At 45.6% G+C, this 14,727-nt stretch overlaps 1 protein-coding gene across 6 annotated transcripts in view; it reads right to left on the bottom strand.

Annotated features, from left to right (window-relative positions):
• Positions 1 to 424: 424 nt before the first annotated feature.
• LOC126577998 (beta-1-syntrophin) overlaps positions 425 to 14,727 on the bottom strand; it is a 104,632-nt gene continuing 90,329 nt past the window's right edge. For 3 of the 6 annotated variants that reach the window (XR_007608370.1, XR_007608369.1, XR_007608371.1), the window contains exons 9-13: positions 10,065 to 10,182; positions 9,771 to 9,944; positions 4,698 to 4,877; positions 1,074 to 4,505; positions 425 to 1,016 (exon numbers count right to left, since the gene is read on the bottom strand). Coding sequence is in view for 1 of the 6 variants with exons in the window: in XM_050240143.1 (XP_050096100.1) it covers positions 4,422 to 4,505; positions 4,698 to 4,877; positions 9,771 to 9,944; positions 10,065 to 10,182 (556 nt within the window). In the remaining 5 variants the exon portion in view is untranslated. Of the gene's footprint in view, positions 4,506 to 4,697; positions 4,878 to 9,770; positions 9,945 to 10,064; positions 10,183 to 14,727 lie in introns of all 6 variants that reach the window. The other 3 variants (XR_007608372.1, XR_007608373.1, XM_050240143.1) reach the window with 3 other exon arrangements.

The following is a 14,727-nucleotide window of genomic DNA, read 5'->3' as shown; positions in this document are numbered from 1 at the left end:
TTCCACAATTCATTAAACAAAAAAAAGGCACCATATTGCAGCCCCTTCAGCAAAATTATGGGTTAAATTGTTACACCTTTTTGTCGTTTGCAATTTGATTAGCCTTACAATTGATGTGCTGGATTGTGATGGATTGCAGCAGCTGCAGCACCGGATAGTGGTGGTATGTTGTGTTCTCTGATTTTTCAATTAGCACAGAATTTAATGAGCTATTAAAGGAGAACATTACACTGCACCGGAGTGCAGTGCAAGAGCGTGATTTCGGAAGGTTTTGTATGCTGTAACAATAACGAGAAAAGGTGAGTTACAAGTTACAACACTGATGCTTACCCATTTCGGAGTGTAATAAAAATAAAAAAAAACAAACACACACCGGTACATCGCCAAGTGCTGATTACACTTTCTGGTTTGTTCGATTTCGCACACGCTGCCTACATGTTGGCCGCGTGCGTTTCGTACTTTTATTAAGATGTGTTAGTTTCGTTTTTCATTTTCCATTACTCTCCACCTCTCCCTCCCTTTCTCTATCTTTCTGCGCTTTACTGTAAAACTTACAGTTCGCATCTTACAGGCTACAAAAACAGAGGAAAAACCTAACAAATCATACACAGCAGCAGCACGCAACAGCACGCGCACGGAGACGGAGATCTCCACCAGTGTGGGCACTGCGTGTAGTTGGTTTTTTGGTTTTAGTGTGTTATCTCTTCATCCTCTCTCCTCTCTCTTCTTTCCACGTCTTTGTCTGCTTTATGATTTTCGGACTTCTTTTCCATTTTCCATACACTGCGCTACCAGTTTAATGATACGTTTTCACAACACAATAATGGTTTCAGCTGCGTTCACTTTTACCTACACCGTCGACTATTGGGTTGCTTGGTTTGCTTGCGATTGTAATGTAAATGTTTTTTGATTTAAATTCGCTCTCTCGTTCTGCGTTCTGTTTCATCTTAGAGTGCGCTTGCGGAATGTGGCCCGAGCCGCGTATTGGATAGTCGTTCGTTAACCAGTTCGTGTTACTAGTTTCTTTGCTCTAGTTTGCTCTGCTTTCGCGAGGGCCAGCATTGGACTTTGACCTTTGCTTTGCTCTAAGTTCGAAATTCGAAAAATGGCTTCCTGTAGGCGCACTGTTCTTTCTACCACCACAAATCGTTACCACATAAATACATGGAGTAGAGAGAGAGAGGGAGACAGAGAGCTCGACACCAAGACAGCGATCCCCAGCCCACCAAAACGGGTGGACACCGACTGGCCCTCGGGTGGGAAGCGTTGAAGGTGAGCTTTCCCTCGTGCGGTTCGCGAATGATCTTCTATCTACCGTCGAAGTCGATCATCACGCTATACACATGCAACACGCAGAACGACGATACAAAGAAATGCTCAGTGTGCCTTGGGATCTATGTTTTGTATCTTTTTTTTATATTACTTTCTTTACATTACTCTAAGCTGTGTGTTTGTAGGTACGATTTCTCTCAGAAATACCCAGATTTCTCCCCCTCAGAAAAAAGACATTCGCCCGCTTCTCTGCCTTCTTCTCCTCCTGTTCCTTCTCATGGCTACTCCAGGAGGGATTATAGGGTAAAAATGGTGTAAAGAGAGGAAGGTGAAAACGATTTCGGAGCTGGTTCGGTGCGGAGCTTCTGAAGCGGAACTCCGCACGCCCATCCTCCGCTGCCAAAGAGTTGCCGACGACTAGTCTTCGCGCGAGATTCTTGATCCTGCTCCTGCCGTTACGTGTGAGTGTTCGCGTTCGTTCGTTTTCTAGAAAGTTGATATGATTTAATGCTTATGTATGTAAAGGGGGAATTTGGAGCGATGGAGAGGGAAATTATCTAGGTTTTTATTTTTCATTTCTTTCTTTTTCATATTTTCTTTCACTTTATTTCACTTCTCAGCCAATGCTCGATAGATCCTTCGATGAACGTTAATTGCAAATGATTGCTTTGGTCCACGAGCAAGATGACGAGCACCGGCAAGCAGCGCCCTCGAGTAGAAAATGTCAAATCGTTGCCGTTGACAACGGGTTGAGAAGTGTGGTTCTGACTGAGTCTGCTCGTAGTCTGAGCCAAATATGATTTCCAGGTTATGGGGTATTTTTTTTTTACTTTTAACGATTCACCATTCACCCTCGTAGTTCGATTTGTTTGCTTTTTCATGTGACAACCATTAACGCTTGCCCCTTTTCAGTTACCACCAGTCTCGATATTCGATTGCTTTCAAGCGATTCCATCTTTTCTCCCATTCTCAAAAACGATTACCTAAGGAAAGCTCCTATGCCATTGCTTAACAGGTTTCTGGTTTGCCTTTCTTCAACACTAATCTGGCTCCATTGTTACGGTTCAACAAAATAATATTGGTGCCAAACGCTTCATCGAACACCGATTGCTTATCATTTTTTCCTAAACGATAGAAAAGGCTACAGTGGGAGGAGATAGCTTCCAACGGATGAAGACTGTTTTTCTTTTCTTTCGACTTCCATCAGCTCCTCTAGCGGTTAATGGCTCGGTTTACTCTGCATCTTATCGCTTGGAAGAAGCCGTTAATTAATTTAATTAAAATGATGGCTGTAGCTGTAGCTAAAGTTGCCGAGGGACGAGAGCAAAGTTTCGTCGGTTGCAGTTGCACTTCTAGTGTCCATCATGGCTTCAAGCCATCGAAGGATCATTTGGCCGCTGTGAAAGTACATTTTGAGAGCAAGAACATCGGTGTAACTTTGTATCGTAAATGCTGCCACTGGAAGGAAGAAGATGGTAAGATAAGCGCCTTTTTGTGGAACAAACCACCATTAAGCCAGTGGTGAAGTGCGTTTGTACTTAATGTACCGACATTCGCTTTCATACCGTACGAAAGCCACGGTGAATACACGACGATGACATCCCATCAAAGGGATCATCTCTTCGCTCTCTTTGTCTCTTTCTCGTTTATATCGATGATAATTTCCCCCCCGGTCGAGTCGAGTTGCCTCATCAAATGTAAACTTTTCCACCTCGTAATGGCCAACGCGGGTTCGCGGGACACGGAAAATGCGCTTTCGCAAATGCAGTGCCCGGCAACAGGTTCAGCGGAACTCTACTGGAACCCCTTTCGTGGAAGATCCATGGAGGGAAAAACTTTCCCGAAACCCATCTTCCAAATGTCGTCCGAAAGATCTTGCTAGCGAGGCCGAGACTCACAAGAAGAGAGCGAGAATGAAAGGTGATGGAGCGACACACTCCACTGTAAAGGACAAAGTTTCAGCGCAACTTTCTTGTCTTGCCTTTAATTAAATACTGCCCCTTCCTTCTGTGTTATGCATTTGGATGGAAAGTTGTAAACCGAAGTGAGTTGCTTACGGTTAGTGCCACTCCGGCGTCAAGGTTTGTGATTCTGTGGCATGTTTCGAAGGTTTGTTGCTTAATGAATCGACGAGCGGCGGGGTGGTTTGAAAATCACTAAAACATTATCGAACTACAAGATGCTGCACTCTGAGGCTGAGATTAATAGTTCAGCTGTTCTACTGGAGCACCAAATAGGAAGTAGGAAGAGTGTGTTTAGTTTCGAGAAACCTTTCCCAGACAGGAAAACGAATATCTTTAGATTTTGACCCTTAACATGCTTCGGCGCTCATCCTGCATTCCTGTTTCATGCTTCAAATATAATAATACTTCTCAAATAATCTTCCATTCTTTGTATTGCGAATCAGACCGACGTTGACTGCATGGAGCACCGGTTGTGTCTACTGCAGCATCAAAAAGAAAGATTAGGGAAAATAGAATGAAACAGAAGATTAGAAGACGAGTAGATGATTCAACACTGTGCGCGCTGCGGCACCTGTCACCAACCTGGATAGCACCGACAAAACCTGGGAACGGATTGGCTACATCAAGCACGGACACAACGCTACTAGAACTAGAACAAACAGAACAACACGGCACTGTGTGGCCCGCGGTCCCAAACAAGTAACAGAAAACAAAACACTTTGCTCTAAAGTTTACTCCACTCCGGCCGTGCCGAGTGCACCACGGCACATTTCCTAAACGACTGATCTGCTGACTAACTGATCTGGCTTGCTGACTGACTCACTCTCGGTGCCCATCACTCGGTGCATAAATCCTTGAGAGAGCACCATCGCTGGGGCAGCACATTATGCGTTTCCCCGTACTCCAGACTAACAGACTGTGGGTGTATGTTTTTCTTTTTTTTCTTTTGGTGAATCGTTTGGTGGCGGACCATATTTACAGATTACATCAAAGTAAAAGTGGAGCTGAAGCAGCAGTTCCCTGGCGCCTTTGCAGACTCTACTTCGGACGAACGGAAGCTCGGTGTGTCGGATGTTGTCGACGCTCTCAACACCCCTTTACCAGACGAATCGGAACTGTCCCGAACTGCCCGGGTGTCTACAGGTGTGTATGTGTGTCTGTCACGTCGACGTCCACCAGCGGTGCTTAGGCCAGCGAGTGCACCTTCGCCGAGAGACAGTTATGCAGGACGAATACGACCGGTTTCGGGCAGCACTCCATGTCCAGTTCCTGTAACGAAGGCGAAAGGAAACGAGACCGGTTAGTAAGGTTAGTCCTTTGGGGTCCTGGGGTAAAAACCAACAACAGCTCTCCCCGGGGGAGCTACAGCCACGGAACGCCAAGGATTAGATTTGTGTGAAACAAGAGAATAAGGATGCAATCGGTGTGCGATGTCACTGAGTGCTGCACAGTAGTACTCACCAGTTCGCCACCCTCGTCCGGGCCGAGAAAATCCAGGAACAGCAGCTTGTTGCCATCGTCGGCCGAGCCTTTCAGCTTGTCGAACGGGAACGACCAGAGTGCCTTCGAGGTAGGACCGAGACCACTGTCCAGCAGCGTAAATCCACGGTCCAGGTGTACTATTAATTGACATGGTCGACCCTGTGTGCGGGGTGACAGTGGCATGTGAGAGAGGGAGAGAGAACCGGAAGTAGAACATTAAAAAAAAAAAACGGGCAGAGTAAGGCATTGAGAGTATTTGCATGATTTATGCATCGAATCTAGCTCTAGCTTTGTGGCATAATGTTTTGCTGAGATTATGTCGTCGAAGTCAATGTTGGTAGGAGCATGAATTATTGAAGAATGTGTTTTGACTTCACCAGAGTTGAAGTAGATTCATATGGGCAGGATTGAATGTATATAAGAAGTTGAGAAGAAGAGATTTAAAAAATCTAAGCTTGAATTTGTTAAAAATTAAATGTATATATTAAAAATGTTACTAATGGCAAAGTGAGGAACCGGATTCGCATCCGAAAATGCTTTACTTCAAATCATGCTCTGTGAAATCAGATAACAGTCACTAACACGGTCCCCAGGGGTTCGAATTTGGGTTATTTTGAGTGTAAATAACCATTCCTTCAAACAACTAATGTCCCGGAGACACCAAAAAACGTTCTGGAAGATGGGACACCACCCGCACCGTTGCATTGACAAAACCGTTACCCTTCACTGTAGCATTAACATTGTTTCGATCTTATGCAGCCAACAGCCCAATAACCGCGTTGGTCGCCTCGATACAATTTATGACTAGAAGGAACGTGGAAAGCGGAATGTGCGACATGGATCGCAGCAGGAGGGTGAAAACGAAAGAGACCCAACGGGCACAGGAATAGGGAAGAACTTGTGCAACTGTACAAGCAGCAAGAGCAGAGACATCATCGTCATCATCATGTTCTTGCGTGCGTCATTTCCCTATTCTAGATTTGTTCTATCCATTAGCACCTTCGCTCATTCGGGATCTCGTCGAAGGGATTTGTAAGATTTTCTCATGTGTCCAATCGGCGGTCGGCACGATCGATACGCAGGGAGGGTTACAGTTTCTTTGTTTTCTTTTGCTTTGTTGCTCCCATTCCTTCTCCGTCAATCCGTTGCGCCGCAGTTTTACGATCATTTCGAGTCTCTTGCTCTACTATTTATTTATTGTTTTAATGTTGAATGAGGTATCTTGCACGTCTGCGTTGGTGCGATCACCGTGCGAACCCTTTCGGACAAAGTATTTAACGTTCTGGTGACGTTCAACGACATTAGTGATCGTTGCAGGAGAACGTTAACTTGTTTGAATTGAATATTAACAATTCATTCACATATTTTACTAATTGATCATTTAACTACCAGGTATCTCACGGCACACTGCTCTTGATTAAAGACACGTTGCTCGACAATAAGAAAAAAAGAAGAGGGTGCAGCTAGAAAGAAAGGAAAGCTTTCCTCTGGAGTTCTCTGCCATGCCCTGTCGAGCAAATAGATTTTCCATCGGTAATCGAATATGATCGGGAAACTAATTATCTACCTTCCCGCCCTGCCCTGTGCTCTACCACCATCGTGTGCACTAACGGAAGGGGCATAACCAAAATGCGATTAGCTTTAATGGCGATTGCGCGACGCCATTGCCGGTTGATTGGAAGGGAAGTGCATCGCCTGCTGCTAATGGTTTGGCGTGCTATCCAAGGTAGCTCCCGCGTAGCCGAGCGTGTGAGCCCCTCAGTAACCACGACACACTGCGATTGCTTCGATTACAGGGAAACCATTTTGTCGCGCCAACCCGTGCACACACAGAACCGCGGTTCGCGTGGTGGTCATGGAAGTGAGAGAAAGCGATTGTGAGAGTGAAAGCGAAAGAGAGAGAGAGAGAGAGAGAAAGAGAGAGAGAAAGGACGTTAATACGTGGCACATCCGCGATGGCGCATCCTAATCACCGGCGGAAGTAATTTCCATCGCTCTTTGGTGCCACCAGGACACTGCCAACTGGGTTGGTGTTCCCTTGCCGGTGTCTAAAAATAGCTTATCGTACCCGGATTTCCGGATTCATCCTCGTGGACCACGATCACAAATGGAATTACTAGTTGCAGAAGTTACTACCATCCGAAAAGACAGAGAGAGGCTGCCGTACCTGGTGTGCACCACCTCTGCATGATTGGATCGTAAGTGCGTGACTGGTAATAGCACCGGTGGCCATACCCATAATCCGTGGTATGGTCGTGGTCGTGGTGGTGCTCCAGCCTATCGAGCAATTAATAACTTTAGCGGGAAGTCGCGCAAACGCGAAATTCGATTCCCGAGCTTTTTAATCCCCGCTCACCGGAAATTGCGAAACACTCCGAACGGGGTTATGCCAACGATTTGCAGCCTTTTTGCGACCGAGACTGGTCACTTTCTAGAAAAAAGGTGTTTTATGGCCCGGGAACGACGAGGAATAATTTCGCTCGACATGAACTGGAACGCCATCGGTAGCGCCACTGGTGTTGGAAGCGGAAACAGACGATTAACCTGGTGGACTCGATCACGCATTTGGCCTGGGGGAGAAGGGCGACGAAAGAAAAGTTTGCCAAATTCCAAAACCCTTTCCGTTGCGGATCGAGCTCACCACAAGCCGTGGTAAGGTCTTTATGGAGCGAGGCGCTTTAATGGAATGGCGCTAGTGCCTGGATGCAAAGGACATGATGATGGCTAGGTAGGAGAAAGCTACCTGGTTCCATCAGCCAACGCAAAGGCAGAGAATAGGCTTTAATTAATAGAGCTAGACGTGCCCTGCCTGAGACCCCAAGTTACACGATGGCGTAGGGCCCAAATTGGATATTAAAGTGAAATCGATCAAGCGCGTTAGTGTAACGATTAGTGCCATCCGACCCTGGGCATCACGGACAGATTGGATTGCGTCAGCCGATAGTGGAAGGAGTTTCGATGTTGGGCGAGCGCTATAGATGGCAGAAACTGGCAGATAGGCTGGTTCACCCCGTGTCCTTATTATAGTAAACAAGATCATCAGCATGTGATTGGTTGAGCTCAAAGTTAAACCATTTTTTTTCTGTTAAATTAAAGGGATAGTTTCTGCACAGTTTATGATTGGAATGCGCTTGCAGACCACACAATATCAGCCTTACACGTCGCAAACCATCGTAAAAGGAATGCAAACTAGGGATGCTGATGCTGCTACTGCACTGCAAACGGATGCAAATTTCAAGCTGCTTCAATCAGAACGCTCTTGTCCGTCTGCTGCCTGCAGAACTGCTATTTGCTTGAGTGGAGCACGTCGCAGCAGGTTCATAAAATCTGGAACGAGATCTAGACGATCACGGTCCGGGCAACGGTAAGTCGAGTGGTTAGCCGAGATAGTGCAAAATCCCAGGACAGAATGTAATACGAGCACGTTTTGCAGAGGTCATAAAAGTAGTGCGAATCAGCATCAGGCCACAACCAAGTGCCAGGTCAGCGCTCATCATTCATCGTACATCCTGCTGGTGTTTGACGTGTGCTACGGCGCCCAATCCGTTCGAAAACTTATCTAATACATTTTAGTTAAATGATCGAAGGTTCTGTTCGCTTTTGGAATTTGCCACCAATTTGAGATTTCAAAGTGATGAGAGTCGTATGCCACAGGCCTTCACTGAGTTTTTTTATGTTAAGTAGCGTATGAAAGGAACAGAAACATCGTAATTTACATTACACGAATAAGGGTGCATAAAGGAAAGTGGAAGGAAAGCCAAACACATGTAATGCATTATCCGGCGCTACAGAGTTCCAAGGACTCAACACGATCCTTGTGTGAGCATGCGTATGAAAAAGAAGCCATAAACCACCCATTGAGCTTGTAACGGTTGCTCATTTGCTCGGTTTAGGTTGTAAACACCCGAGATCGAGACGAGATCTATCCTGTAGGATCGCAAACATCTGGAGCAACGGTTTTTTTCAACAACTCAAGTATGGCCCATATTATGATTCTTTTCTTTAGATTTTCGGGATCTGCTAAGGCTTGAGTATTATCATAAGCAGCTAATAAGGGAACGGCGGAAACATGCAGCAATTGTCGACAAAAAAGCAAACGAATGAGAATATAAGACTGAGCAAAAAATCAATGCTGGTTTTGAAAAATACAAATTGCTCAAAATTATGATAAAATGCTCAAAATTTGAGTAAAGTTTGCAATATGTGCTACGTAATCTCAAAACTAAGCATAACTTTAGGAGGGCTACGGCTAATACGGGTAAAAAATTGCTCATTTTCGACGATTTTTTGTGAAGAAACCATTTCATTTTATCCTTCCTAGTTAATGCCATATTAAAGTACCACTTTTTAAGAATATTTGATTGTAATTTGGGGAAAATTTGTTTAAAACTTCGTATAAGGCATCAATTTTTGAGATGCGTGTTTTTAAAAATCTACCTTTCCCTGTGCCAATCGTTGCCGTGGGTCATCTGAAATATGCAAATCAATAACCCTTTCATAGATTACTAGTTTATTCAGGAAGCCCCATTAAGTTTTTGTTGAATTTCCATTTTTTTCTATTTTTGGCAGCATTTTGAAGTCGAAAAAGTGATCACACTACGATCCAACCGGGTTCGTCGCTTAAACAGGCAAGTCTTTTGATGTGGACCAAAAACGGCTCATTTTGGACGATTTGTTTGTAAAAAACTATCCACATGTACATGTTTTTGCAAATGCCATAATAAACTACAACTTTTCAAGAATATTTGGTCGTATTTTGGGGAAGATTAAATGACTCCTCTTAAGATACATCGCTGCTTGTGTCTAGCACATCGGATCGTACGATTTACCCCAAGAACGATGATTCGTCAATGAATATCTCGGCTCGAAATGTTAGATGTAGCACCTTTTCCTTCTTCTCCTTTCCTGGTCCATTCGCCTGCACGAGATAAACTCGTGAGGTTCAATCTCAACAACGCATTATGCCACAACGCACCCCTCTGAGCACTATCTCCGTCGATGGTAGCTAATGGTTTTTCGCTGCCGACCGGATCGTCGGCAGGAAACACTTACCTGAAACAGACAGCGGAAGGAGAACTCCCGCTGGCAGATGATGGCATTATGGCAGCCCTGTACCAGCACCCGGGCCCACGTCGCCATATCGCGGTTCGTCTCGGAGCGCAGCCAATGGCTGACGACGCCTCTGGTCGTACCGCACCGGATGCAGAACACGCTCGAATGTGTACTCTGGAAAGGGATACACGCGCGGACAAGAGAAAGCGGCAAGGACCGATTAGGGGTGGGGGCGGTGGGTAAATAGAGCCGGAATAGAGCCCAGCATGTGATCGCAAGAGCACGAGTACCTACCGAGTTGGAGCTTACGGTCGATGTGTTACCGGCACCGGCCAAACGGGTGGCCACCAGGGGACAGCTTTCGAACGGTCGACTCCAGGCTTCCACTGACCAGGGTGCGCTCTCGTACAGGCTACGCAGGCCGTTCCGGGGAAGAAAATATCACATGGAAATAGAATAATAAAACAATAAAGTTAGAATATCCCATCGGAGAGCAAGCTGTAGGGCGACGGAAATGAAAAAGAAGGAAGAGGAAAGCGTAGGGAAGAGAAAAGAACTGAACTTGATGGCCATTTTGGACAGCGACAAAACAAAACAAACCATGGTGTCAGAACAATATACCAGAACGTTGGACATGCCCAACGAAAACGTTGGCGCGCAACTTGGGCTTGGGAAAACATTGTTGGGACCAAACTTTGACCTTGCTAATGAGTCTACCCTACCCCAGCTTCAGTGGCCCGAGGACAGAAAACAGACGGGACAGAACAAAAAAGGCGGGAAAAATGTTGTTCGTTTAGAAAAATGCGGCGTACTCTTCTCCATCCTTGCTTTGATCGGACAATTCGCGATGAGAAGAATATAAACTGGGAATAAAGGAAAAAGTAGGAGCCACAAAGAAACCGTGAAACGGGTAAAAAAGGCGCAAAATAAGCGAATATGGCAAGAATTCTACCGAATTGGGATGAAAGAAAATCATTATATGCCAAAAGTAAAAGAAATACAATGAAAAGAAGCATAAAGGAATTAGAATATTAAATGAAGTAAGAGGACATGATAAGTAAAAACAAAAGAAAACTATGATCGTGTTTCGAATGTTTCTAACTTAATCACTATGCATTAGAGAGCTTTCCTCGTTAAATAGTAATGTCAACGCTTTTTACCATGTTAAGTACCTGTGAACCATGAAACCCAAAACAAAAACGTAATCCAACACAGCGGAAAATGCTCCGCAACAACGCTGAGAGTATTGCTCAACAAGCAGCACCAATGAAAGTGGCGCCAAAGAACGCGATACAAAAAAAAAAAACGAAAATGAAACCGAAACACTAATGTTGACAGTAATGAAGGGGACACTCGTGTGGAGCTTTCTTTTTTTGTGAGGCGAAACCCTTCATTCGAAACCCTTGGGTCACACTTCCCTTTGGTGGATTCGCATTTCATCTGCTCTGCCGGTTTGACTTCGAATGGCCACTTTGGACACTGTGTCGAGAGTTGTTTTGTGTCGCAGCATCTATTTTCCATTTCCCGGACTCTCAAGTGCCTCAGGGCGCATCAACTTTAAAATGGTTCACAAACCCGGCGAGCTACGCTAGCCACCAGAGTGTAGCAGTCACGGTCGCACCTCTGTTGCCGAGTGAGTGCAATGAATTGCAAGTGACAACCGAGGGCCACGGTGCTAGCTAGTATTTTGTTACGATGAATTCGTCCTCATCCAGCGATGGCCCTTGACCCACTGTGGTTTGCTCTTCATAGAGCAAATTGAATTAATAAGCAACTTAGCCTGGAAACCGACGGTTTGCAACAGGTCACTTCACGGAACAGCGTTAAAGAGGCTTTCAGGAAGCTAGCTGAAGCGGTAGAGCAGATGTTAATGTAGAGATTTGTTGGTGCTGGTACTTTTGAAGTGAATGTTATCATTTATCGAACCTGTTTCAAAGATAGGATAAATCACGTCCATCTTTGGCTTTGATTCATCGGTTCGATTCGATCCATTTCCAATTCCCTTCGGAGTGATCCAGCTTATCCAAACGAGTTCAGTTGTCTATTGCACAAAGCAGAACGCGGCAGCATTGGGAATGAGGCAGGAAAATATTTACATTTTTGATTATTCATTCGCACCTTCTACTTGGTATGGTTTTTTGTCGTCGACTCGAGATTTATTGTGGCAGTCGGTTTCAGCGCTCGAGAAACGAGCTTTATCGGGACATTCCTGTGCTTTTCCTTTCTTTATGCCGACCGACGGTTGTGGATTGTGGCCTAAGCACCGCCATTCAGTATTCGACGGTGAGTTGGAGCGCTTTTTTGCCAATTTTCCGTTCCGACTGTCCGGACATTTATCGCACCGTTCCTTGTCCTGTCAGCAATCTAGCACGGTCTCTTGCGGATGTCATCATGTGCTACGTTAGGCGCTATTGGGCGCTTAGACGTTTGGGTTTGTTGATTCAAAGATGATTCCGGTGGAGGAAAGATGGCCGGAAAGATAATTGCCGCATCTGCTCAATAGAGGCAAGCGGCTGAATCGTTTCCGTATCGAATCTCCGAATCAAAAACAACATTTTTTTGTGATTCTTGTGATAGGAACGATGAAGTCTGGATCTGAATAAAATGCCTTTTCTTTCAAGTATCGATCAGCAGTTGTGACCAGCAACTCGATCTAACGATTCCAAGAGTTGCAATACGTTTATGGTCCCTAGAACTTCTTATATAAAATTTTGTATACCATTGTATTGAGAATCACAGTTGAAACGACCTCGCTCACTGTCACCAGATGTTGCACCAGGCCTAGCCAGAATTAGCAAATGTTCGTATGGGAGTTCTATGCCAATTTACGGTCACGGATACGGAAAGGATACCCTTTGCGAACAAAGTAGGCTCGAGGTAATAACATCTCCATAAAACACCACGAGAACAAACAAATTGCAACATGCTGCACCCATATTGCGACCATATGTAAACTACAAAGGGAAATTCCTAAGAAGGATAATAAAGAATCGCAAAAAGGATGCTGAACCAAGCGGCTAGAACCACACTGCGGACGAATAAGTAAACAAAATCAATAACAACAAACTACGACATCCTGTGCGCACATGACGGAAAAGCGAAGGATGCCTCTGGCGATGGCATGGCCTCCTGCAAATGATGATTGACAGTTAAGGAGGTAGCAAGGAATAGAGAAAATGAATCCGATTGTCAGAATACAATCCACGGTAATTGGGTAATACAAGGCAACCATAATCCAGGAACGCTTCTCGGAATCTCTCAACTGTCTGCTTAACGGTTCATCTCATCATTTGATTAGAGCAACGATATCCACGATAGTAGAGTATCAATGTGAACTTGTAAATCAAATTGAGCTACCGAACACACTCTCCCTTCTTCCCTTTCCACCGCAAAACCGGTAATACCGGAGGTAAGGAATGTCCCCAGCACTACATGCTAGAAATGCTGGCCTGGCGTGGAATCTCTCCAGCAATGCGATGTCAAAGGCCAGAAGGCTCGAGATCAAGAGCGCAACAGTGCCCAAAGTGGAGCGTTCCGATGGCGTGTGTGCATCGGTAACAACATCGGCCTGTCTGGAATTCCTCCGCCCCTCAACTCTCTGGCAAACGCATTCCAATCATCTCACTCCATTCGCTTCAGCATCATATTAATTATCAAACACGCACCGGCTCCATCGATCGTCGACATATCTCGGCTTTTGCGAACGCACGTTACTCGAAAGGGGGAGGGGGGTGCGGTCAACCAACGGTCAATTAGCAAAGTCGGCGACGGCCGTGTAACTGGCCGAAACCGTCGCTCCAATCGCTGTAGCACTAGCGATCCAATTTATCATCATGCCCCCCCCCTCCTTCTCCCGCCACACAATTCGAGGACTACATTCCTAAGTGGCTCCGGATGCCGGTGGTTACCACCGGAGTTACATCGGTCCGGGGCGGTTGGACACGGAATGAAGCTGGTTCACTGACCGAGCGAACCTGTATGCGGTACGCTTTCTAATGAGCGTCTTTGGGATGATGGTATTTGGAATTGCTATGAACTGCATGATGTGCAATGCAATGTTGGACAATTTGGACCGTCGGTGGACCACAGGCAAGCCGGAATTGTTGCGCCGTTATGCTCGATTGGCTTCCGAGGACGGTGTCTCGGTCAGTGGTTAGTGGTTTAGCGGTTGGATTCAGATCAGATGAGGGGTCAGAAGGACCAGCCGTGTATAGATGGCCATCAGAGCGAGGATGCTGGCTAGCAATGATAACCAGATGAAGGACATAATCTGTAAATGACATCCAGGTGAATGTCCAGGATACTGTAATAAACATTTCCTTATTTCAGATTCAAAATATCCCTCGATTCTCTTAACTATTAGGAATTGCTTTAAGATTGGATATAATAGAATAGAATATTACTCAAGGATTAAATGAGTTCCACAAGCAGATCTACTTGCAGAGCAAGATGTTTTAATCGTAGAAGTATTAGTTACAAGTTCTAGCTACGCCCTTCAGGCGAATGAAAATTTAGCTGTGGTTGTGATTCAACAGAAACCTCCAGTTCTCGATTGCCACCGACCTCATGAACCTGCGGGAACCGGGACTGAGTAATTGGATTTACTCTCCTGACTATCGGTTTCCCTCATTCGGGGTGGCTGTAAGCTAAAATGTGCGATGGCTCACAGACTGCCTCGCACACAACAATTCAGTGGCCATAGGCGGTGCCGGGGTGAATGTAAATTTCCAGCTCAGGTTCCATCGTATAAACCGTCACCAAACCACGTCGCTCCTTCTCTTCCTCCTCTTTTTCCGCGCAAGATAAACGCCCCGCCACTGCATGCGGCTGTTGGATATCTTGCAAGACACCAAAACACGCCGAGGGTGGTCGGTTTGTAAAATTACACCGCCAACCTTTTCGATCCGAGGCCCGGACGATCGCTGCTTTGGTTGCTCCAGGCTCCAGGGCCCGTGTG

This window comes from Anopheles aquasalis, chromosome 3, assembly GCF_943734665.1.
Source record: "Anopheles aquasalis chromosome 3, idAnoAquaMG_Q_19, whole genome shotgun sequence".
Lineage (NCBI taxonomy): Eukaryota > Metazoa > Arthropoda > Insecta > Diptera > Culicidae > Anopheles > Anopheles aquasalis.
Note: the sequence above shows the minus strand (reverse complement) of the source record. Positions and strands in the feature narration are given on the sequence as shown.